This window comes from Triticum aestivum, chromosome 3A, assembly GCF_018294505.1.
Source record: "Triticum aestivum cultivar Chinese Spring chromosome 3A, IWGSC CS RefSeq v2.1, whole genome shotgun sequence".
In the NCBI taxonomy this organism is placed as follows: Eukaryota; Viridiplantae; Streptophyta; class Magnoliopsida; order Poales; family Poaceae; genus Triticum; species Triticum aestivum.
In genome coordinates, this window is record NC_057800.1 from 740,885,888 (window position 1) to 740,911,620 (window position 25,733).

General features: G+C 46.1%; 1 protein-coding gene across 2 annotated transcripts in view; it reads left to right on the top strand.

Moving 5' to 3' along the window:
* Positions 1–399: 399 nt before the first annotated feature.
* The window catches only part of LOC123059638 (deoxyuridine 5'-triphosphate nucleotidohydrolase-like), a 65,279-nt gene continuing 39,945 nt past the window's right edge, over positions 400–25,733 (top strand). The window contains exons 1-2 of one of the 2 annotated variants that reach the window (XR_006427518.1): positions 400–814; positions 1,944–2,276. Coding sequence is in view for 1 of the 2 variants with exons in the window: in XM_044482153.1 (XP_044338088.1) it covers positions 634–814 (181 nt within the window). In the remaining variant the exon portion in view is untranslated. Of the gene's footprint in view, positions 815–1,943; positions 2,277–25,733 lie in introns of those variants that run through there. The other variant, XM_044482153.1, reaches the window with a different exon arrangement.

A 25,733-nucleotide genomic window follows, 5' to 3' on the forward strand; every position in this document is an offset into this window, starting at 1 on the left:
GGAACAGCCGCGTGTTACCCTCTCCTTCCCGTAGAAAAAGGATCCTAGATCGCTGCCTCGCAATGGTCCGTTCAAGCGAGCATAGCCCTAACAGGAGAATTTGAAAAGTTTTGATCCAACGCGAGATTAGCAACAGTAACCGGGATGACGTGGCACCATTAGTAGGGTATTACTGTAGCATAATTCTCCGGGCATCACAGCATGGAAAAAACGCGCTATTAGTAAATATCTTCCGCAGACAGAGGATAGTAATAACGCGGGTGGCAAACCATACGCTACTAGTAAGCAGATAACTATAGCGAGGTGAGATACCCCATGCTACTACTGAGCCTGTCCACCACCGCACCACACCCTCCCCCCTCCCCCCGGTCGACCCCCACCCTACCAAACTCTCTCATGAATCCCTCAAAAAAAGCTCTCTCTCGCGCGCGAACCTCGCCCCACCCCTCGGTCGATCTCCTCTCCCCCACTATCTCCTCGCCGCCGCCACCACCCACGCCGGCCGGTTCCGGCGAGCTCCGGCCGCGCGCCACACGCCCCCAAGATCGAAAAGCTCCGCCCCTCCGTCCAGATCCGTGCCTAAGGCCTGCAGGGCACCTCCCGTATTCTTGCAGGAATCCACCACAATCGGCGATGGCGGGGCCGGAGCTTGCAGGATCCGTCACCAGCGGAGGCAGGGAGCCCTCGGGCGCCGCATCCTCCACCCCGGCGTCTGGCGGCAGGAGGATCCTGCGCACGCAGACCGCGGGCAACCTGGGCGAGTCCATCGTCGCCAACGAGGTCGAGGCCAGCAACCCGCACGTCGCGTACCTATGTAAGGCTCCTACTCTTCTTCGCACATTCATCTAATCATCTTCTGTTAATTACTGTTACCAAGGCACGAAAGCAGAGCAGAGCAGATCCTCTTCTCTCTTTGTTAATTGTATACTTACTGTTCACTGCTGCTGTATTCTATTAGCACCGAGTCTGCCTGCATATTATATTCTTCATGCTGGAGTATAAGATTAGTGCTATTTTTGTTGCAGCCGGTGATAGTCCATGGATTGACTGTGAATTTATTTCATTAAACAAGCCCATAATTCCCTGTCTACCCAGCCGCACCACATAGTACAGAGAACTACTACCTCTTCTCTTGTCTCACCCATATGCACAAGTAATTTACTACTTCCTCCGTTCCTAAATACTTGTCTTTCTAGAGATTTCAACAAGTGACTACATACAGCACAAAATGAGTGAATCTACACTTTAAAATATGTCTACATACATCCGTATGTTGAGTCCATTTGAAATGCCTAGAAAGACAAGTATTTGGGAACGGAAGGAGTAGCATCTAACTTGGGTGCTACTGCTACCTAGGTCGCTTCTTCTACTACTAATCCACCTAATTACTTTTGTGTATTTAAGCCTGTGAATAGTTTGGACTGAAACTACAGTTTCAGTAAGTTTTTCCGTTGGAATGCTTTTGGATTGGATGAAATAGGATAATCCCTTAAAATAATTTAGTTTGGTCTGGGTTGTACCTATTATTGGATTTGTTTGGTTTAGTCTGGACAGAGACGCATCAGTCTCAAACGGTTTCAATCCATAGACATGAACCAAATTGTCGAACCAGACCTGCAGCGCGTTGAGCATGTCCACGACGGAAGCAGCCCTGGATGCCCTGGATGCGTGCATGATGTGCATGATGTGTATTCTACTATTACCTGTGTAATGGTACTGTATTTTGTTCTTCCACCACAAGTACAGCACTCCTTTCCTCTTCTCTTTTCTCTCATGGAGACGCCGCAGCGCGCCCCCACCACCGGCGACCGTAGAGAGCAGGGGCAACAGGAAGTCGCGGTGGCTCACGGCCCTCTCCGAGCCCGATCTCGTCCGTGATGCCCCTCTCGCTCTGCTTTCTTTTGCCTTGCTTTGCTTTCCTGACCAGATGTTCTATGGTGCAGGATTTGCTCAGCAGCCTGAAAATGCTGGCCGTGAAGCAGGCGGAGACCGTCGGACGTCCCCACCTCGCCGACCCGTTCGATTTGCGCACGCTGCGTGCTATCGGTATTGCTTGCTGCATCCTCTGTTTCCTCCATCGATGGTCACTGGCATGGAGTAGACAGTAGAATGCTTAAAGTTAGTCGATTGCTGACCTGCTGCTGGTTACTTGCTCGATGCAATGTGCTCATCTTTTTGTTGTTTGGTAGTAAATCAATTGTCGGTACTCTGAACTTGTGTGCGTCGAATTTGGAGCAAACTTTTGAATTCATAGTGTAGGCCTTCTGAATTCGACTTTGCTGTTTCTTGCTCAGAGTAAATCATTGTTGTGTTGGGGAACATAGTATTTCAAAAAAAATCCTACGATCACGCAAAATCTATCTAGGAGAAGCATAGCAACAAGCGGGGAGAGTGTGTCCACGTACCCTCGTAGACCGAAAGCGGAAGCGTTAAATAACGCGGTTGATATAGTCGAACGTCTTCGCGATCCAACCGAACAAGTACCGAAAGCACGACACCTCCGCGATCTGCACATGTTCAGCTCAGTGATGTCCCTCGAATTCTAGATCCAGCTGAGGCCGAGGGAGAGTTTTGTCAGCACGACGGCGTGGTGACGGTGATGATGAAGTTATCGATATAGGGCTTCGCCTAAGCACTACGACAATATGATCGAGATAGAAAACTGTGGAGGGGGACACCGCACACGGCTAAGAAATCTACTTGTGTGTCTATGGGGTGCCCCCTGGCCACGTATATAAAGGAGGGGGCAAGAGGAGGCCGGCCTAGGAGGGGTGCGCCTATAGAGAGAGTCCAACTAGGATTCCCTATCCTAGTTGGAGTCCCCTTCCTTTTCCAAGAGGGTAGAGAGGGAAGGAGTAGGAGAGGGAGAAGGAAAGAGGGGGGCGCCGCCCCCTCCCTAGTCCAATTCTGACCAGCCCATTGGGGGGCGCGCGGCCTCCCCTTGTGGTCCTTCTCTCTTTCCACTAAGGCCCAATACTTCCCCCGGCGAATTCCGGTAACTCTCTAGTACTCCGAAAAATACCCGAACCACTCAGAACATTTCCGATGTCCGAATATAGCCTTCCAATATATCCATCTTTACATCTCGACCATTCCGAGACTCCTCGTCATGTCTGTGATCTCATCAGGGACTCCGAACAACCTTCGGTACATCAAATCACATAACTCATAATACAAATCGTCATCGAACGTTAAGCGTGCGGACCCTACGGGTTCGAGAACTATGTAGACATGACCGAGACATATCTCCGGTAAATAATCAATAGCGGAACCTGGATGCTCATATTGGCGCTTACGTATTCTATGAAGATCTTTATCGGTCAAACCGCATAACAACATACATTGTTCCGTTTGTCATGAGTATGTTACTTCCCCGAGATTCGATCGTCGGTATCATCATACCTAGTTCAATCTCGTTACCGGCAAGTCTCTTTACTCGTTCCTAATGCATCATCCCACAACTAACTCATTAGTCACATTGCTTGCAAGGCTTATAGTGATGTGCATTACCGAGAGGGCCCAGAGATACCTTTCCGATACTCGAAGTGACAAATCCTAATCTTGATCTATGCCAACTCAAAAAACACCATCGGAGACACCTGTAGAGCATCTTTATAATTACCCAGTTACGTTGTGACGTTTGATAGCACACTAAGTGTTCCTCCGGTATTTGGGAGTTGCATAATCTCATAGTCATAGGAACATGTATAAGTCATGAAGAAAGCAATAGCAATAAACTAAATGATCATAGTGCTAAGCTAACGGATGGGTCTTGTCCATCACATCATTCTCTAATGATGTGATCCCGTTGATCAAATGACACACATGTCTATGGTCAGGAAACTTAACCATCTTTGATTAACGAGTTAGTCTAGTAGAGGCATACTAGGGACACTCTGTTTTTCTATGTATTCACACATGTACTAAGTTTCCGGTTAATACAATTCTAGCATGAATAATAAATATTTATCATGATATAATGAAATATAAATAACAACTTTATTATTGCCTCTAGGGCATATTTCCTTCAATCTCCCACTTGCACTAGAGTCAATAATCTAGTTCACATCGCCATGTGATTTAACACCAATAGTTCACATCACCATGTGATTAGTTCACATCGTCATGTGACTAATATCCAAAAGGGTTTTACTAGAGTCAATAATCTAGTTCACATCGCAATGTGATTAACACCCAAAGAGTACTAAGGTGTGATCATGTTTTGCTTGTGATAGAAGCTTAGTCAATGGGTCTGTCACATTCAGAGCCGTATGTATTTTGCAAATTTTCTATGTCTACAATGCTCTGTTGGGGAACGTATTAATAATTCAAAATTTTCCTATGTGTCACCAAGATCAATCTAGGAGATACTAGCAACGAGAGAGAGCGAGTGCATCTTCATACCCTTGAAGATCGCTAAGCGGAAGCGTTAAAAGAACGCGGTTGATGGAGTCGTACTCGCGGCGATTCAAATCGCGAAAGATCGGATCTAGCACCGAACGGACGGCGCCTCCGCGTTCAACACACGTACAGCCCGGGGACGTCTCCTCCTTCTTGATCCAACAAGGGGAGAGGAGAAGTTGAGGGAGAACTCCAGCAGCACGACGGTGTGGTGGCGATGGAGCTCGTGGTTCTCCGGCAGGGCTTCACCAAGCACTACACAAGAGGAGGAGGAGTTGGAGAAGGGGAGGGCTGCGCCAGGGAAAGGGTCACGGCTGCCCTCCCACCCCCTCACTATATATAGGGGGAAGGCGCCCTAGGGTTTTCCCTAGGGGGCGGCGGCTGTGACACCCCAATAGTTAAGCTACAGTAAACCCCTGTTAATGATGTCAGATCATCATAATTAAAATTTTGCTAACCTCACTTGTTTCAAACTGAATTCAAATTCGAATTATGATAGAGTCAAAATTATTATTTTTCTAGCGGTAAAACAAAAATGTTCGTTGGGTTCCAAAAATTACTAACTAATTATCATGATAATCCAACATTATTGGAATTATTAAAATGTCTTTAAACTATTTTAAACTGGACGAAACAACCCCAAAATAAATCTTTCTATTTAAACAAAATTCAAATGGATTCATTTAATCCTCAAACTTATTGTGGCGGTGCTAAATAATGTATAGTATGTATCTACTCCCTCCGTTCCAAATTAGATGACTCGGTTTTGTATCAACTTTAGTACAAAGTTAGTATAAAGTTAGGTCATCTATTTTGGAACGGAGGGAGTATATGTCAAAGCTCCACATTTTACAAAAGCCATTTGGTTCTAGGATTAGTACAAAACAGTAGCGAAATAATTAAAAAGAAAAGAAAATGGAAAATAGTAGTAAAAAGAAAAGGGGACCTAAACTACTGGACCCCTGGCCCATTTAGGAAAAATAGGCCCAGCCCAACCCCACTTGTCCTCTTCCTCTCGCTACAGGAGACGGAGGGGGGCCGTGGCAGCCATCCACGGCGCCATGGCCGCGGTGGCAGCCATCGGCCGGCTCCCCCTCACATACAAGACCACGACACCCCTCCCCCTGGAACCCTAGGACACCCCTGCCTCTCCCCCATTCCTCCTCGCGCCGCGCCCGCTCGCCCGAAGCCTCGCCACCGCGCCGCCTCGTCCTCGCGGCGACCGGTCTTCCCCCGCCAAGCTGACGCGTCCAGGAGCTTCACTACTATCGCCCCCTTCGTCTATGCCGTTGGGTTTGACCGGGGAGGCCCCGTACGCTCGCCATCGCCGTTGTCCGTCGCGTACATCGCCGACCGCCATCGACGATTCCCACGGCTCCAGTCCACCCCGGGCTTCCTCGACCGCGCCCACGAACTCTCTGTGAGCTCCTCCTCCATTCCGCCTTGCTTGTCCCCTTGATTCGTTGCGGTAGCCTCCGTCCCCGAGCTCGTCGGAGCTCACGCGTACGCGTATGTACGTACGTGTGTATTGCTGCTGCTCTTGCGCTGTTGCTGCCGCTGCTGTGCACGCGCGCGGCCTCGCCGCGGCTTGCTATTGCTCACCAACCGTTGTGGCTGCTCGCTGCTTCGCTGCTCTGCCCCATGCCGCGGCTGCGCTGCTTGCCGCTGCCGCCGCTCTTGCGCTGCCGTCGTTGCTTCCTTGCTCTGCTGCGTGCTGCTGCTGCTAGCATTGCTTTGCTGCTACTACTGCCGCCTGCAATCGCCGGCTGCTGCTGCTGCTGGTGGCCATGGCCAAGGCCGTGTGTGGTGTGTGGCTGTGTGCGTGTGTGCACAACCAGCCTCACGTTGTGCCACCAGGCCGGCCCTTGTTTAGTACTCCCTCCGTCCGGATCATCCATTCCTTCGACAAGTATTTCCGGACGGAGGGAGTATGTCTAGACTTAGTTACTAACACTTTAGTGCTCAATTAGAATAATAAGAAATGGCAAGTGGTTCCCTCTATTGATTAGCTTTAATTAGTTGATCTAAAAAGACCGAGTCTATGGCAAATGGGCCCCGCGATTAATTAAGCAAAATTACCTAAACTACTAAGGTTAGAGTCAATGACATGCGGACCCTCTTCTACTATTCACTGGTTGACTAGTCCCTGTTGACTTGGTCAACTGGGCCCTCTAGCCCCACCTATCAGCCACATGTGCATAATGTTGGGTACACTTTGGTGTACCCGTAGGATTTACTAAATTTTTTTGAAATAATAATAGTCTTAGAAAATCAATTAAAACTTTAATAAATCAAATAAAATAAACCGTAATTCTGATGAAAAAGTTTTGTATATGAAAATTGCTCAGAACGACGAGACGAATCTGGATACGCAGCCCGTTCGTCCACCACGCATCCCTAGCATAGTGAACACGCAACTTTTCCCCTCTGGTTCATCTATCCGGAAACGCAAAACACCGGGGATATTTTCCCGGATGTTTCCCCCCTTCACCAGTACCACCTCATACCATGTTAGGGCACCCCTAGCACCGCTACTTGTCATGTCATGCATCGACATGCATCTGTTTGCATTATATTCATTGTTTCTTCCCCCTCTTCTCTCCGATAGACTACGAGACTAACGTCGCTGCTGGTGCCCCGATCGACTACGCTGTTGACGACCACTCTCTCTTGCCAGAGCAACCAGGCAAGCCCCCCCTTTGATCACCAGATATCGCCTACTCTTCTCTATACTGCTTGCATTAGAGTAGTGTAGCATGTTACTGCTTTCCGTTATTCCTATCCTGATGCATAGCCTGTCCTTGCTACTACTGTTGTTACCATTACCTGCTATCCTACTGCTTAGTATAGGATGCTAGTGTTCCATCAGTGGCCCTACACTCTTGTCTGTCTGCCATGCTATACTACTGGGCCGTGATCACTTCGGGAGGTGATCACGGGCATATACTATATACTTTACACAGTTACATTACCTGTGGTACTGTTCGGAGTTGAGGGCTAAAGGGGCAGGTGGCTCCATCCCGGTAGAGGTGGGCCTGGGTTCCCGACAGCCCCCGACTGTTACTTTGTGGCGGAGCGACAGGGCAGGTTGAGACCACCTAGGAGAGAGGTGGGCCTGGCCCTGGGCGGTGTTCGCGGATACTTAACACGTTTAACGAGATCTTGGTATTTGATCTGAGTTTGGCTACTGGCCTATACGCACTAACCATCTACGCGGGGACAGTTATGGGCACTCGACGTCGTGGTATCAGCCGAAGCCTTCGTGACGTCAGCGACTGAGTGGCGCGCGCCGGATTGAACCGTAAGCCTGCTCTTGTATTAAGGGGGCTAGTTCTGCTTCCGGCCGCGTACGCAACGTGCAGGTGTGCAATGGGCGATGGGCCCAGACCCCTGCGCCATAGGATTTAGACCGGCGTGCCGACCTCTCTGTTGTGCCTAGGTAGGGTTGCGACGTGTTGATCTTCTGAGGCCGGGCATGACCCAGGAAAGTGTGTCCGGCCAAATGGGATCGAGCGTGTTGGGATATGTGGTGCACCCCTGCAGGGAAGTTAATCTATTCGAATAGCCGTGATCTTCGGTAACAGGACGACTTGGAGTTGTACCTTGACCTTATGACAACTAGAACCGGATACTTAATAAAACACACCCTTCCAAGTGCCAGATACAACCGGTGATCGCTCTCTCACAGGGCGACGAGGGGAGGATCATCGGTTAGGATTATGCTATGCGATGCTACTTGGTGAACTTACCAGCTACCCTCTTCTCCTGCTGCAAGATGGAGGTTACCAGAAGCGTAGTCTTCGAAAGGACTAGCTATCCCCTCTTATTCCGGCATTCTGCAGTTCAGTCCAAATATGATACCCTTAATCCATTTGATACCAATGCATACATATGTAGTATAGCTCCTTGCTTGCGAGTACTTTGGGTGAGTACTCACGGTTGCTTTTCTCCTCTTTTTCCCCTTTCCTATATCCGATTGCTGCGACCAGACGTTGGAGTCCAGGAGCCAGACGCCACCATTGATGATGACTACTACTACTCGGGAGGTGCCTACTACTACGTGCAGCCCGCTAACGATGACCAGGAGTAGTTAGGAGGATCCCAGGCAGGAGGCATGCGCCTCTTTCGATCTGTATCCTAGTTTGTGCTAGCCTTCTTAAGGCAAACTTGTTTAACTTATGTCTGTACTCAGATATTGTTGCTTCCGCTGACTCGTCTATGATCGAGCTCTTGTATTCGAGCCTTCGAGGCCCCTGGCTTGTAATATGATGCTTGTATGACTTATTTTATTTGTAGAGTTGTGTTGTGATATCTTCCCGTGAGTCCCTGATCTTGATCGTACACGTTTGTGTGTATGATTAGTATACGGTTGAATCGGGGGCGTCACAGCGGCTAGGGCAGATTGGATCTCCCTAGGGAAACCCTAGGGAGACTTGCCCCCCAAGCCAAGCAGGTGGAGGCTTGCCTCCCAAGCCAGCACTACTAGGGAAAAGCCTATACACGGAATGTTACCAGCAGCGCGCTTTAAAATAAGGCGCTGCTGCTAACTAGCAGTAGCGCGCGCGCACAAACCTCGCTGCTGAAATAAATGTATCAGTAGCGCACCCACTATAAGACGCGCTACTGCTATAATTGCCACGACGCCGCCGCGAGGCTAGTTCTAGCAGCAGCGAGCTAATACGAAGAGCGCTACTGCTAGGGACCATAGCAGTAGCGCATTTACACAATAAACGCTATTGCTAAGTTTACTAAAAAAATTAGTCCCACCTCGCTTCGTGAAGAGAGTTTGTACCACCTTAAATATGTTACTTCTCAAACTTTCACAACCACTTGGTCTTCATTGAACTCTATGTGTAGAATTTGTGGCCGCAATATGAGTCTTCACCAGTTCCTAAACTGGTGAGGACTCATATTGACAAATCAGATTGTACACAAAAAGATCATTGATGATCAATGTATTTTTGATGTCTATTTTTACATGCTGACACATAGCAATAGCGCGCTCTTTGTGAAAGGCGCTGCTGCTAGGTCGTTTAGCAGTAGCGCCTTTTGCTATAGCGCGCTACTGCTAAGCCATTCCATCTCCCCCCTCTCCGACCTATCCGATCCACTCACACTCACACTCACTCGATCTCCCCCTCAACCCCCCACGTCGGTCATCCCCCGTCGCCCCTCCTCCGATCTACACCGCCGCCACTTCCTCCTCCTCGCTGGACTCGGTACCGGCCTCCTCCTCCGTCCTCCCTCTAGTCACCGCTGGCCGCTTCCTCCTCGCTCCGCCTTCCTCCTTCGTCCTCCCTCCACTCGCCGTCGGCTGGCCCCTCCTCGCTCCGTCTTCCTCCTCCGTCCTACTCTCTTCTCCCTCCTCCAGTCGCCCCTCCTTCTCCCTCCTCTGTCCTCCATCCACAACCCCTCCTCCCTGCTACATTTTGATTTAGTAGGCTAGTTGATTTAGTTGATTTAGAACATTTTGATTTAGTTGATTTAGAACATCTTGATTTAGTTGATTTAGTAGGCTAGTTGATTTAGTTGATTTAGTAGGCTAGTTGATTTAGTTGATTTAGTTGATTTAGAACATTTTGATTTAGTTGATTTAGTATGCTAGTGGATTTAGTAGGCTAGTTGATTTAGTATGCACCATTTTATTCTTATTTTTTCTGTACATGGATAGGTAGATGCTCTTATTTTTTTGTAATAAGTTATTTTTTGGCAAAATGTAGGTGCCAATTTAGTTAAATTTGCCACTTGTTTTTTTAATCAATTATCTTAGGCAATAGGGGACAAATGAGATGAAATGTCTTGGTAGGTGGTACCCTTATTTGGTACATATTTGTGAAAAGTTTTTTCGGCCATAGGTGCCACCGAAATGCTTTGTCCATAAAATTGCTTCTCGCAGAAGAACCAAAAATATCACATGCTACTGTTTTTCTTTCCTGTGAAGTGAATCGTTAATCCTTTGCTCATATTGCTTTAGGAAAATGGCGCCACCACCACCACCACTATGTCGACTGTGCAAGTCAAGGTGCGCCAGCAGCCTTGCAACTGGCAACTTGTTCAGCATCTACTTCCAGCCGAGTTTTCTTCATGCGGCGGTAATAAATTAGATGAAATGTAACAACTATTTTATTTTTTGTGTTGGCATTACTGCATTGTGTCATTTTGGTTTTTTTACACAGATCGTCCCATGCAATGTGAGGTTGAAATTCAACAAGCTGACACATTGTGACATTTGAGGCTCCTGGGGGGCCGTACACTATGGAGGTCAAGAAAGGACGCAATATGTCGCAGATTGGAGGAGATGGATGGGCCCGTTTCCTTGCCCACATGTGTCTTACTGGTGGTGAGTTGATCAGCTTCTCCTTCAGAGCAGAAAGACCCAAGCTGGCTGTCATTTATCTCAACCTGGTGGAAGATGACGAAGATGATGAAGATGACGAAGATGATGAAGATAATGAGGACCCACTCGATGAAGATGATGAGAACCCACTTCATGAAGCCATCATAGCTCAAAGAATGAGGCTGAGCGAGGAGGAGGTGTGCAACCTATGGAACATAATTCTGCCACGTGATGACTTTGTCGGGGTGCCATTCGTGACCCGCCTAACAAGTACCATGGTCGATCGGCATGAAATGGTATGTTATACGTACTGCCTATAGTAATTTGATGATATATATATGCTTTATTGTTATACTTACAAATGCAAATTAATCAATGATATGCTTAGTGAATCCGATGATATGCTTAGTGTAGAGTCCAATGATATGCTTTGTGGAATCTAGTCGATGATATGCTTTAGTGTAGAGTCCGATGACATGCTCTTATTAGTGTAGAATCCAAGGAACTATTAACAGTGTAGATAATCCATATATACTTATTAGTAGAATTCATGATTAGTTAGTACAAATGCATAGTACTGTGTCTTTTGATAGTGTAGAAATCTAGACTTAATATAAATATATTTGCAAGAGTATGTGCGAGGCTATTTATTAATTGATATGTTTTTCTTATTCAGAAATTGCCAAAGAACCTATCTGTGAGTTGTGGTATTGAGCCTGATGAAGAAGGCTCCGCTGGACTACGCCTTACCGCAAGGGGCTCCGTCACCACCTGTACTCACCGTATGGACACAGACGGTCGCACACACTTAAACTCGGTTGGGTGGAAGAGATTCCTCGTTGGCAAGAATCTTCGTGTTGGACAGGCCATCCTAATTACTATCAGGAACACCCACCGCCCAGGCTTGAGGATGATGATCTTCGTCGATATCATCTAGAACTACATATGTGTGTGTGTGGCTATATCATCTAGAACTACATATAATGATCGTCGTCGATATCATGTAGAACTACATATGATGATCGTCATCTATATTATCTAGAACTACATATGATGATCGTCATCGATATCACCTTGTACTGCTTGAGGATGCATGTTGAGTATATATGAAATTATTATCTAGTACTCCCTCCGTTCCAAATTACTCGTCGTGGTTTTAGTTCAAATTTGAACTAAAACCACGACGAGTAATTTGGAACCGAGGGAGTACTACCTAGTACCTATAATGCTTTATGAAATTGATATCTAGTAGTACCTAGTATCTGGAAATTGCTGTTTATTGAAGCTGAAACGGGGTAGGAAGCCGGGGAAAAATGATGAAAGATATAGCAGTAGCGTGGGTCCAGGAAATCGCTACAGCTAATTAATAGTAGCGCGTTCCGGAAACGCGCTGCTGATACAGTCCATAGTAGTAGCGCGGGTACAGATCGCACTACTACTAACAGTTAGCTGTAGCGCCTTATTGGTAGCGCGGCTGCCCGCGCTGCTGATAGCCTCAAAACCTGCGCTACTACTAGGGTTTTCCTTAGTAGTGCAGGTGGAGGCGCCCCACCTCCCCAAGTAACGTGGGAAAGGGTGTGGGGGCGCACAGCCCCTTAGTGGGCTGGTTTGCCCCTCCCCTTGGCCCATGAGGCCCTGCAACAATTGTCGGGGCTCCCGAAACACCTTTCGGTCATGCTGGCCATAGCCTGGTACCCCCGGAACACTTCCGGACTCCAATACCCTTCATCCAACATACCGATCTTCACCTCCGTACCATTCCGGAACTCCTCGTGACGTCCGGGATCTCATCCGCGACTCTGAACTACCTTCGGTAACCACATACTATTTCCCATAACAACTCTAGCGTCACCAAACCTTAAGTGTGTAGACCCTACGGGTTCGAGAACCATGCAGACATGACCGAGACCTCTCTACGGCCAATAACCAACAGCGGGATCTGGATACCCATGTTGGCTCCCACATGTTCCACGATGATATCATTGGATGAACCACGATGTCAGGGATTCAATCAATCCCGTATACAATTCCCTTTGTCCATTGGTATGTTACTTGCCCGAGATTCGATAGTCGGTATCCCTATACCTTGTTCAATCCCGTTACCGGCAAGTCTCTTTACTCGTTCCGTAACGCATTATCCCGTGGCTAACTCATTAGTCACACTGAGCTCATTATGATGATGCATTACTGAGTGGGCCCAGAGATACCTCTCCGTCACACGGATTGACAAATCCCAGTCTCGATTCGTGCCAACCCAACAGACACTTTCGGAGATACCTGTAGTGCACTTTTATAGTCACCCAGTTACGTTGTGACGTTTGATACACCCAAAGCATTCCTATGCTATCCGGGAGTTGCAGAATCTCATGGTTTAAGGAAATGATACTTGACATTAGAAAAGCTCTAGAAAACGAACTACGCGATCTTGTGCTATGCTTAGGATTGGGTCTTGTCCATCACATCATTCTCCTAATGATGTGACCCCGTTATCAACGATATCCAATGTCCATGGTTAGGAAACCATAACCATCTATTGATCAACGAGCTAGTCAACTAGAGGCTTACTAGGGACATATTATGCTCTATGTATTCACACATTTATTACGGTTTCCGATTAATACAATTATAGCATGGACAATAGGCAATTATCATGAACAAGGAAATATAACAATAACCATTTTACTATTGCCTCTAGGGCATATTTCCAACAATCTCCCACTTGCACTAGAGTCAATCATCTAGTTCACATCGCTATGTGATTAACACTCATAGTTCACACCGCCATTTGACTAACACCCAAAGAGTTTACTAGAGTCAATAATCTATTTCACATCACCATGTTATTAACACTCAATGAGTTCTAGGGCCTGATCATGTTATTAACACTCAATGAGTCAACGGGTCTGCAACATTCATATCCGTGTGTACTTCGCAAATCTCTATGTCATATTGTAGATGTTGCTACCATGCTCCACTTGGAGCTATTCCAAATGGTTGCTCCACTATACATATCCGGTTTGCTACTCAGAGTCATCTGGATAGGTGTTAAAGCTTGCATCAACGTAACCCTTTACGACAAAATCTTTATCACCTCCAAAACTGAGAAACATTTCCTTATTCCTAAGGAAAATTTTGACCGCTGTCCAATGATCCACTCCTGGATCACTCTTGTACCCCCTTGACAGACACGTGGCAAGGCACATCGCGGTACACATCATGGCATATCGTATAGAGCCTATGGCTAAGGCATAGGGGACAACTTTCGTCCTTTCTCTTTCTTCTGCCATGGTCGAGCTTCAAGTCTTAACTTCACACCTTACAACTCAGGCAAGAACTCCTTCTTTGACTGATCCATCTTGAACTCCTTCAAGATCATGTCAAGGTATGTGCTCTATGAAAGTCTTATCAGGCGTCTTGATCTATCTCTATATATAGATCTTGATACCCAACATGTAAGCAGTTTTACACATGTCTTCCTTTGAAAAGCTCCATTCAAACAACCCTTTATGCTCTACATCATTTCCAATCAACAATATGTCATCCACATATACCTATCAGAAATGTTGTAGTGCTCCCACTCACTTTCTTGTAAATACAAGTTTCTTGCAAACTTTGTATAAACCCAAAAAGCTTTGATCAGCTCATCAAAGCATATGATCCAACTCCGAGATGCTTGCTCCAGTCCATAGAAGGACCGCTGGAGTTTGCATACCTTTTAGCATCCTTAGGATTGACAAAACCTTCTGGTTGTATCACATACAGCCTTTCCTCACGGAAACCTTCAAGGAAACTTTGTTTTGACATCCATCTGCCTGATTTCAAATGAAAATGCAGCAACTGCTAACATAATTCTAACAGACTTTAGCATCGCAATGATTGAGATAGTCTCATCATAGTCAACTCCTTGAACTTGTCGGAAACTTATTTGAGACAAGTCGAGCTTCACAAATGGTGACATTACCATCAGTGTCTGTCTTCTTCTTAAAGATCCATTCATTCTCAATGGCTTGCCGTTCATCGGGCAAGTCCATCAAAGTCCATACTTTGTTCTCATACATGGATTCTATCTCGGATTTCATGGCTTCCAGCCATTTGTTGGAATCCGAGCCCACCATCGCTTCTTCATAGCTCATAGGTTCATCGTTGTCCAACAACATGACCTTTAAGACAGGGTTACCACTGAGAAGTTGTACACACCATTGTCGACCTATGAGGTTCGATAGTAATTTGATCTGAAGCTTCATGATCATCATCATTAGATTTCTCTTCAACTGACGTAGTTGCCACAGAAACATATTTCTGTGCTGCGCTACTCTCTGGTTGAACTGAAGGTTTAACAACCTCATCAAGTTCTATATTCCTCCCACTACATTCTTTCGAGAGAAACCCTTTCTCGAGAAAGGACCTGTTCCTGGCGACAAACATTTTGCCCTCAGATCTGAGATAGAAGGTATACTTGAAAGTGCAACTATCCCTGGGTGGTTTTGGTAATTCCTAACAACATATAGCTCACTGAGCTAACATTATTCCAAGATTAATATTTCAGGAAAAGCTCAATGGATGGCATGGCATGGATGAGGAAAGTGGATCCCTCAAAATTATAAGGACAAAGGATTGGCTCAAACTTCAAGATCAAGACTCTACATTTTATATTTTAGTGATCCAAGATCACATTGAGTCTATAGGAAAAGCCAATACTATTAAGGAGGGATGAGGTGTTGCTTAATGAGCCTCTTGCTTCATGTGCTTAGTGATATGCTCCAAAAACCCTCAACTATCTTCCCACATCCACATTTGACCTAAAGCAAAAGTCAAACTCGGCCCCACCGATTCTTTCTATCCGGCGCCACCGAGTTTCATTTGTCATAGCCATTGCCACAAACCCTAGCAATTCGGTTTCACCGATAGGGATCTCGGTCTCACCGAGATGGGATTGCAATTTCTTTGTTTCCCTTCATAACGTTTCGGTCTAACCAAAGTGAGCGATCGGTCCCACCGAGATTGCAATGTAAACTCACTGTTTCCTTTTCGTAACATTTCGGTCTCACCGAAAAGAGTGAATCGGTCCCACCGAGTTTACCTGACCAACTCTCTGGTTAGCTTATTACCAAAATCGGTCCCACCGAGTTTGTGTAATCGGTCGCACCGAGATTACGTTATGCCCAAACCCTAACCATATCGGTCCTACCGAGTTGCATCTCAGTCCCACCAAAAATCCTAACGGTCACTAGGTTTGCTGAATCGGTCCGACCGAGTTTAACGATTCGGTCCCATCGAGTTTGGCAGATTGTGTGTAACGGTTAGATTTTTTGTGGAGGCTATATATACCCCTCCACCCACTCTTCATTCGTGAAGAGAGCCATCAGAACACATCTACACTTCCAATACACATGTTCTGAGAGAGAACCACCTACACTTGTGTTGAGCTCAAGATATTCCATTCCAACCATATGAATCTTGATCTCTAGCCTTCCCCAAGTTGCTTTCCACTCAAATCTTCTTTCTACCAAATCCAAATCCTATGAGAGAGAGTTGAGTGTTGGGGAGACTATCATTTGAAGCACAAGAGCAAGGAGTTCATCATCAACACACCATTTGTTACTTCTTGGAGAGTGGTATCTCCTAGATTGGCTAGGTGTCACTTGGGAGCCTCCGACAAGATTGTGGAGTTGAACCAAGGAGTTTGTAAGGGCAAGGAGATCGCCTACTTCGTGAAGATCTACCGCTAGTGAGGCAAGTCCTTCGTGGGCAACGGCCATGATGGAATAGACAAGGTTGCTTCTTCGTGGACCCTTCGTGGGTGGAGTCCTCCGTGGACTCGCGCAACCGTTACCCTCCGTGGGTTGAAGTCTCCATCAACGTGGATGTACGATAGCACCACCTATCGGGACCACGCCAAAAACATCCGTGTCTCCAATTGCGTTTGAATTCTCCAAACCCTTCCCTTTACATTCTTGCAAGTTGCATGCTTTACTTTCCACTGCTCATATACTCTTTTGCATGCTTGATTGAATTGTGTGAAGATTGCTTGACTCGTGCTAAGATAGCTAAAATCTGCCAAGAACTAAAATTGGGAAAAGGCTAGATTTTTATTTGGTCAAGTAGTCTAATCACCCTCCCTCTAGACATACTTCCGATCCTACAAGTGGTATCAGAGCTTTGGTCTCCATTTGCTTTGATTTCCATATCCACTGGTAGAAAAAGGGCCTTTAGTCCCGGTTTGTAAGGGCCTTTAGTCCCGGTTCTGGAACCGGGACTAAAGGGTCGGTACTAATGCCCTGACCCTTTAGTCCCGGTTCAATCCAGAACCGGGACTAAAGGCCCTCCACGTGGCCGGTCCACCTTTAGTCCCGGTTGGTAACACCAACCGGTACTAAAGGAAATATTTTGATTTTTTTTGAAAAAAAAATTGAAATTTTTTTTTGAATTTTTTTTTGATTTTTTTATTTTCAAATTTCTAAATTATTTTAACCTCTAATCTCTAATCACCCCTCATCACTACTCAATTTAATCTCTAATCACCCCTCACCATTCCAAATCATCTAACTTCCTGAACGGTCACCCATCCTCTCACTACTCCAGCCTGAGCACGCTTAACTTCCGGGTTCTATTCTCCCTCGTTTCCAAGTCTGCACTTGTTGTTTTCCTGACAATAGTAAGATGTCAATCCTATTAACCCTCAGGAATTTAGCTTGAGCATGAAGTCACATATTTCACTGTTTGAGTTTGAAACTATTGTTCTAAAAAACAATAATTTTTAGTAACACTAATATTTCTTGAATAAGTAGTTTGACCATTGTTTGACCATAGTTTGACCATAGTTTGACCAGATTTGACCAAAATTCAAAAAAGGTGAAATAATTATTTAATAACACTAATATTCTTGAATAATTATTTAGTAACACTAATACTTCTTGAATAAGTAGTTTGACCATAGTTTGACCAGATTTACTGAAAATTTAAAAAAAACTGAAATTTGAGCATAACTTTTTTTTCCTTTTGGAATTTGAGGATTCTACAAATTTGCAAACAGGCCGTAGGCGGTCTCCATCGGATGTAACTTTTCGAGTAGATGATTTTTCATATAAAAAACTTTTTAATCCGAGTTCGTATGCAAAAGTTATGCCCATTTTACAAATTCCAGAGAGATTTTGTAAATAAAGTCGAAATTCATATTTGTAAATTTTCCCAACAACTAGACCACATATCACATGGGAAACTTATTTTATTTTATTTTTATTGACATTTCCATCATTTTCTTTTGTTTTTTCTAAAACTAAAAAGGCGGTCCAAGGGGGGGGGGGAGTTTGAAAATGGGACCTTTAGTACCGGTTCGTGCCATGAACCGGTACTAATGCCTCAAAGCCCATTAGGCCCGATTGGTGGCACCAACCGGGACTAAAGGTCTAACCTTTAGTACCGGTTGGTGCCACCAACCGGGACCAATGGGCATCGCACCCTTTAGTCCCGGTTCGTGGCACGAACCGGGACTAAAGGGCCTAGGTGAACCGGGACTAATGCCTTAGCCGCACGAACCGGGATAAATGCACCCATTGGTCCCGGTTCTGGACTGAACCGGGACTAATGGGCTTACCCGGCCTGGACCAAAGCCCCCTTTTCTACTAGTGAGCTTTTGATGGTCATAGCCTTGGTTTCACAACCTAGGAGAGTATGGCATCTAGCGAGGGAAATTATCACCATAGAGGTCCTTACTTTGATGGTACTAATTTTGCTAGTTGGAAGCATAAGATGAAAATGCATATTCTTGGACATAACCCCGCCATTTGGGCTATTATGTGTGTTGGCTTGCAAGGTGACTTCTTTGATGGAAAAGAACCAAACCGTGAAGCTACCGCGGAAGAGTTGAAGATGCTGCAATACAACGCTCAAGCTTGTGATATTCTCTTCAATGGATTGTGTCGTGGAATTAACACGTCAGATGTCTTCTTAGAAAGACTTAGTCGTGGAGCCATCGCGACGGGTTAGCTTGAAGGGGTTAAACCGGACAAGGGACACGAGAGTTTATACTAGTTCGGCCCCTTCGATGAAGGTAAAAGCCTACGTCTAGTTGTGATGGAATTGATTGGGTTTTGATGCGCAGGGAGCGAATACGCTAGCTTGAGCCTTGAGTTGTTGTTGTCTGTCCTTAAACCGCCGCCGGGTCACCCCTTTATATACACAGGAGGACCCCGGCCGGTCTACAGAGTCCTAGGCTGACTTATACAAGTGCCAGCCTTGGTCTCTTCCTTTCTTTCTTATAATACAAGTTTATACAAACATGGCGGTTTACCATCATGGGCCCTAAATCGCCCGTGGACTCTGGGCCTCTAAGCTTCATCCGTAAAGCGCCATCCTCTGGGTTGTCTTGGGCTTCGGTATAGGTAAAGGTGAACCGGCCCCTCCTGGTCGGTTTACCCTTAGCGGTTATATCCTCAACATTAGGCCCCAGATTGATTTGGACCTGTTCATGTCAATCTTCAATCCTTAGGAAAATTATTAAAGTTGATAACAACCCTCGTAAACCGCCATATTGTCTTTCCCTGTGAACTTTAGTGAACCGCCGTGACGTCATCTTCTGTCACTGCAGTAAGTTATTGTGATGTCATCCCTGCATAAAAAGTTTTATGAAGATTCCCTTCTCTTTAATTAATTCCCGAAGATCGAGGCGACAACTGCATCCTTTTCTGCCGCTTCAGACTCCTCGATTTTCGCGCCTGCCATTTTATACCCTTTCCTTTATAAATAAGACCGGGGCTCCTTCCATTTTCCCCCTTGCCTCTTAGCCTCGTCTTCCTCCTCATGACCCGAAGAACTCAAGCATCGCCGCCGTCGTCGACCCTGAAGCTCTGCCTCATCTCAGGCCGCCGCATCACCCTGTTTGCACCAGAGCTCCTGTGATACTCCTCCGCCGCTGCGTGACTCTGGTAAATACTCCTTTCTCTCACTTATCATATATGTATTAGGGTTTCAAAGTTTCTTTGGTGTTCGTCGGTGTTCATTAGCGTTCAGCAGCGTTTATCTGCTTTCCCTTTAGCATCTCACTGAATCTAGCTATGCCTGATAGTTTCTTTTTGCGGTTGGATCTGTAGTTTTTACTGTACCGTACCACAGCATCTTGTTGTTCCTGGATAAATCCTTAGCTGATCCTTCTCTGTTCCACTTAACGCCATTGTAGGGCTCAGAAAATTTTCTTTATTGACCAACGGTAGATCCAAAATTATACCACCATCTTGTGAAACTTGTTTCTGCAACACTTAGTAAAATTTCAGATTTGACCTTTTCACCGAAAGGCGGTTTAACATGCAATAGTTGATACTCCATCATATGTCATTAGCCCTCATTTAAACCGCCCCTCGTATTTGAATAATAATGTCTGGTTCACCTCGAATGTGCCCTTTGATCAAATTTCCAGTTTAACACACATGAACCGTAAACCGTCCATTTTCCCTTTGCAAAATTTGTAAGATGGTGAAGCAATTCTCCGCTTGCAACTAGGCTCCGTCACGAATCACAGAGACTCAAATCAACGGATATGTCACCACAGGCGCTTTAGCTCCAAAAAATGTCCTTCATTGGCGGGTTCCTGGCCCCGAATGCCCTCCTGAGCCTCAAGACGGAGAAGTAATTGTGTTCATGCAACATTTATCTCGAGGCTTCAGTCCCCCTGGATCAAAAAATTTCCGGGATGTACTTGCCAGCTTCCGGCTCCATCCTCAAGACATTGGACCAAATTCTGTGTCCAACATATGTGATTTCCAAGTATTTTGCGAGGTTTACCTGCAGGAAGAACCAACTGTTGAACTTTTTTGAGATCTCTTCCACCTAAACCGCCGGACTGAATTTTCTGATGGCCCCAATACTGAACTTGGCGGTGTATCAATTCAAAAGAGGAAAGAGGTGGAATTCCCTCACGCCAAGCTTCACAGTCATCCAAAAGACTGGAATTTAACTTGGTTCTATTGTCGAAATACTGCCCCTTCCGATGAAAATCCTTTGCCAGGTTACCGTCCACACCGGCTTAGCAACAACCATCCTTTACCTTCAAGATTGTCTGCCAAAGATCGACAAGCCTACGCACCTCAACTCGCCCGACTCCGGGCTCTCCTTGCCAATGGTTTAACTGGTGTTGATCTCGTCTGCTATTGGGTTTCATGGTGCATTCTACCCTTGAGCCGCCGCTCCAGATTGATGTGTGAATATACCGGCAAACCCAATGACCCGCAACGGTTTAACACAATAGAACTGTCTGATGATGAAGTTACTGAAAGTGTAAAGAAGATACTTGATGAGTCGCTCGCCGTATGCACTCAAACCGGCCTGCCCCCTTTTAATGCTTCCAACAAACCGCCAGCGGTAAAACTTTAACCTCGTACTTCCCTTGACGCTTTTCCGCTTTAACATTGTTTACAATAATCCTTTGTGCAACCTCGCAGGCCAACAGCTCCTTCTGGAAAAGGAAAACGCAAGAAAAACCAACCAAGCCTCCCCGTGTCAAGAGCAAGGTCACCAAGAGAACTGTTAAGAAGAAAGCTGCTGACACTTCTGAACCGCCAGAAGATGTTAGCGATTCAGCCGAAGAGGTAAAACTTGACTCCCTTGGCTTCTATTTCATACACCTTATTGATAATGATTACTCCCAGTACGATGCGGAAGCCAGCCGTGCAGATCATGTTGAGGTAATTCATCTTTCTGACCCAGAACTTGTGCCGGTTCAAAGGTTTCATCGTGCAGTTCGGAAAGTAAAATGCTCTCACCCTCTTGCTTATGTGGGTCAAAAACTTTCTTTGAAGACACAGCAGACCGAAGGTCGTCGCACAACCCAGCACAGCGGTCAACAAGTCACTTCTTCCGATTTACCTCAGACACCAACCCAGAAACGCCGTCTAGAGGTTGTTTGTTCTCCTGAAAAATGTTATCCTTTGAAGGGTTTTTTCCGATGCCCTCTCAATCCCTCTGATTCAAATTATCAGGTATCTTCTAACTTGTCTGGCGGTTCATCCACTACTCAGCTGCCTCCATTGAAAACCGTCCCTGGGTAAGCATATAGCCCTTTATTTTTCCCTTATCATTATATTGACTCTGCTAATCCTTGTTTTAATCTTAGCAGCAAAGCTCGTCTGAGTAAGAAAGCTAAGATCAGTACCCCTTCTGGCGAAGTTGAACTGGTAGAGATTCCTGAAGATGCCCGTGAGAACTTTGATAATCCCATGGATGATTTTGTCCTGCCAAAACCAATTGTAAATGCTAATCCGCCGGAAGCTGACCTGGCCACTCACGAGGGCACCTCAAGTCCACATGCCACACCTGCAAGTCCAGTTGTTAACCCTCTGAACTCCATAGCCAATCCGCCAACTCCTCCTACCACTTCAATCCCAGAAAAGGATGATGAAGTTGTCGTCACCGGCATTGGTTATACCGCCCCGGGCAATCCGGTCGTCCTGGCAAAGCATAAGGCCAAAGATGAATCTGCTTTCCCAGGCAAAGGGAAAATGGAAATTGACTTGTCAAAATACGCTCATCTTTTTGTCCAGGAGCTTCATTCCGGATTCTTGAACCGGCTTTATGCAAGCCGAGACTCTGAAGCTGATTTGGTGAACCTGATGAAAGAACGCTATGAGGTATTCCTTCTCGTCTCTATCTTGTATCCTGTAGCCCCCAAGGGCCGGGTTAATTTGTAAAGTTAAACCGGGAGTTGTAATCCCTCTCATCCTGTACTGATCCTAGGGACTTTGGACCAGCAGTAGTAAAGAAGCAATCCGCATTAGCCCCCAAGTGCCGAGTGTATAACTAGTTGTATACTTGGGACTTTGATATTATATTGATATGCATCAGTGACTGACAGGCGGAGATAAACGGTCAACGCACTCAAATTGCTGACCTTCAAGAAAGCATCAAATCTCAGCAAGAGGAATCTTCCAAGTCCAAGGATGAACTAAAAGCCGCTTTAACTTCCCTGGAACAACTTAAAGAAGGCTTCAAGAGTGAACGTGCCAAGTGGGAAACTGAGAAGGATGCATTACGAAAATGAGCTGAAGACGCCGAATCGGCTCTTAAACCGGTGGAAGAGGAGCTTTCCGGATTGAAGCGCCAAGTGAATGCTATGACCTCTGCAGTTTTTGGTGAGTACTCCCACTAAGACATGAAATATTCCATTTTGTAAGGCAGTAGTTGATAATCCTTAAACCGTTGCAGGAAGCCTTATTACACATCTGGGCTCAGATGCACGGGTAAAATTGAAAGCAGCATATACTTTGATTGAACAACTGTATGCTGGTGCCCAACGGGTTATTTGTGCAGCTTCCTATGACAACCCGGCCCCAACCCTGATCAAGGAAACGCTAGCAAGGCTATCTATGGTACCAGCACAGATAGAAGAGGTGAAGCGATCTGCTGCCAGGGCAGGCGCTTTGTTGGCCCTCACCCGAGCCAAAGCGTGGATAGCTGACCTTGATCCGGTTGACCTTGCAAAAGGCTTTCCAAGCACACAAGAGGACGGGGCGGACTTTGACGACGAAGCCTTGAAAAAGGTGACAAGGGAAATGCGTCCTCTGGCGAGTCAGCTGGCAGAAGATGCTAACTTGACTGTTCACCGGTCTTGTTATGATGCAAATAACAAACGGATTAATGCTGACCTGCCGGAAGTGCAAAATCTCATTCCGCCAATTCGTAAGCACACTTATGCCCCTGATGTCGATCCGTCAGAACTTATCAGTGAAGAAGCTGTCTTTCAGGCTTTAACCCGGATTGACTGGACAAGCACGGATTTCCAACCACAAGGTGAAGAAGAGGCTGAACCGGCGCCAAATGACCCGTCAACTTCGCAGCATCGTGGCAACGAAACTTAATCCGGCAAGCTGATGGATGCTCCGCAAACTTTGTTCAGGGGGAAACAACACCATATTTTGGGCCTTGAAAGCGCTTTGTAATAGGCTAGAAAAATACTGTGATCCGTCTGCCATTGTGCACTAGGATATACTTTGCCTTGATCTGTCATGATAATTTCAGTACTGCCTTATGTATTTTCAATATTATGCAATCCCTGTATCTGCATAAGAAAAAATCTGTCCAGACGGTTTACCGCTGGACGGGTCAAAATACCCCGCATAACTTGGCAAGCAACCATGGTTGCTAACAACATAGCAATAATAAATCATACCTGTGATATGAAACATTGCTGTTAGTTTTACCAATTGTGATATTAGGAAGGATGAAAAATCCAACTTCCACCATGCCATGTTGGTATATGATATCGAACCGGGCTGTGATAAACACCGGGCGATTGCTGGAGACAAAGTGTCAAACCAGACCGGTTTTAAGGATGCCGGGTTACCTTTATTTGTATGTTTGAACAGAAAATCAGTAAGCCACACCGGGTTAAGAAACACCGGGCTCATCGTAAACATAATGAAAGAATAAAAACTTAGCATGGACAAAAACAAACAAAAAATCAATAGCAAGGCTTTTCAAGGGCTGCCAGGCCCAAATCGAGGCTTTTCATGGGCTGCCAGGCCACTGAGTTAAACCATTTTAGCAAAGCCTTTTAAGATGGGCCTCCAACTAACCAATCATCATTTTAACTTTGACGAGTTCAGGGTCTCAAAGAGAGTAACTGTCAAACGTTTGATGGGTCATGCCAGGATTACCTGGATAGGAGTGGCTTACTTGATGAAGGCAGGTTAACCCGGGGTTTTAGGTGAATACACCAGGCTTCCAAGCCGTGGGTCGATACCCGGCTACAAGGGTCCTTTCAAGCTCTTTGGTATTTGACACAAAGAGCCCCCAAGTAACTTTGTGAGCTGTGCTCAATGGGTTGTGCTGTGAGCAATCAGACTCTCTTTGGCCCCTTGGGTGTGAAGCTCCCAAGCTAGGTGGTGGCGTGATAGCCGGTTTAACAGGTAGTACTCCGCTTTTCTTAGTTGAAGCCCCCAAGTTTAATAGATATTGGAAGAAAAACAGCGGAGACCCTGCTTGATTTAGCAAGGGTGCCGGCTTATTTTATTGATCATAATATATACATTGTCGAAATATATACATAAGAAAAGCCAGTGGCTTCAAGTATAATAAGGCCGTAGGAGAGCTATGTTCCATGGCCGTCGGGTCTCCTCCTCAGAGCTACGTGAGTCTTCTCGAACGTCAATGAGGTAGTATGATCCGTTGTGCAGATTCTTGCTGACCACAAAGGGCCCTTCCCAAGGTGGGGATAGCTTGTGCATATCAGTCTGGTCTTGAACGAGACGGGGCACCAGATCACCTTCTTGAAAGGTTCTTGTCTTAACCCGGCGGCTGTGATAACGCCGCGGGTCTTGTTGATAAACCGCCGACCGAGCCAAAGCCATGTCTCGTTTCTCATCTAATAGGTCCAGCGCCTCTTGGCGTGCTTGCTCGTTGTCCGCTTCAACATAATTCGCAACTCAGGGCGAGTCGTGACGAATATCACTTGGAAGGACAACCTCTACCCCATAAACCATGAAAAAAGGTGTATAACCCGTAGACCGGTTTGGGGTGGTGTTTATACTCCATAACACTGATGGTAATTCTTCCACCCAACAACCCGGGGTCCGCTTCAGAGGGACCATAAGCCGAGGCTTGATACCCTTCAAGATTTCTTGATTTGCCCTCTCCGCTTGACCATTAGACTGGGGGTGAGCCACAGACGCTAGATCAAGCCGGATGTGCTCTCCTTGGCAAAATTCCTCCATCTCTCCTTTAGAAAGGTTTGTACCATTATCTGTGATGATACTGTGTGGAAAGCCAAAACGGAAAATAATCTTTTTAAGGAATTGAACTGCCGTAGCTGCGTCACACTACTGATGGGCTCCGCTTCAACCCATTTAGTGAATTTGTCAACCGCCACCAACAGGTGGGTCTTCTTGTCCTTGGAACGCTTAAAGGGTCCCACCATATCGAGCCCCCAAGTAGAAAACGGCCAAGTAATGGGAATCATGCGTAACTCTTGAGCCGGAACATGAGCTCGACGTGAAAATTTCTGACAAGC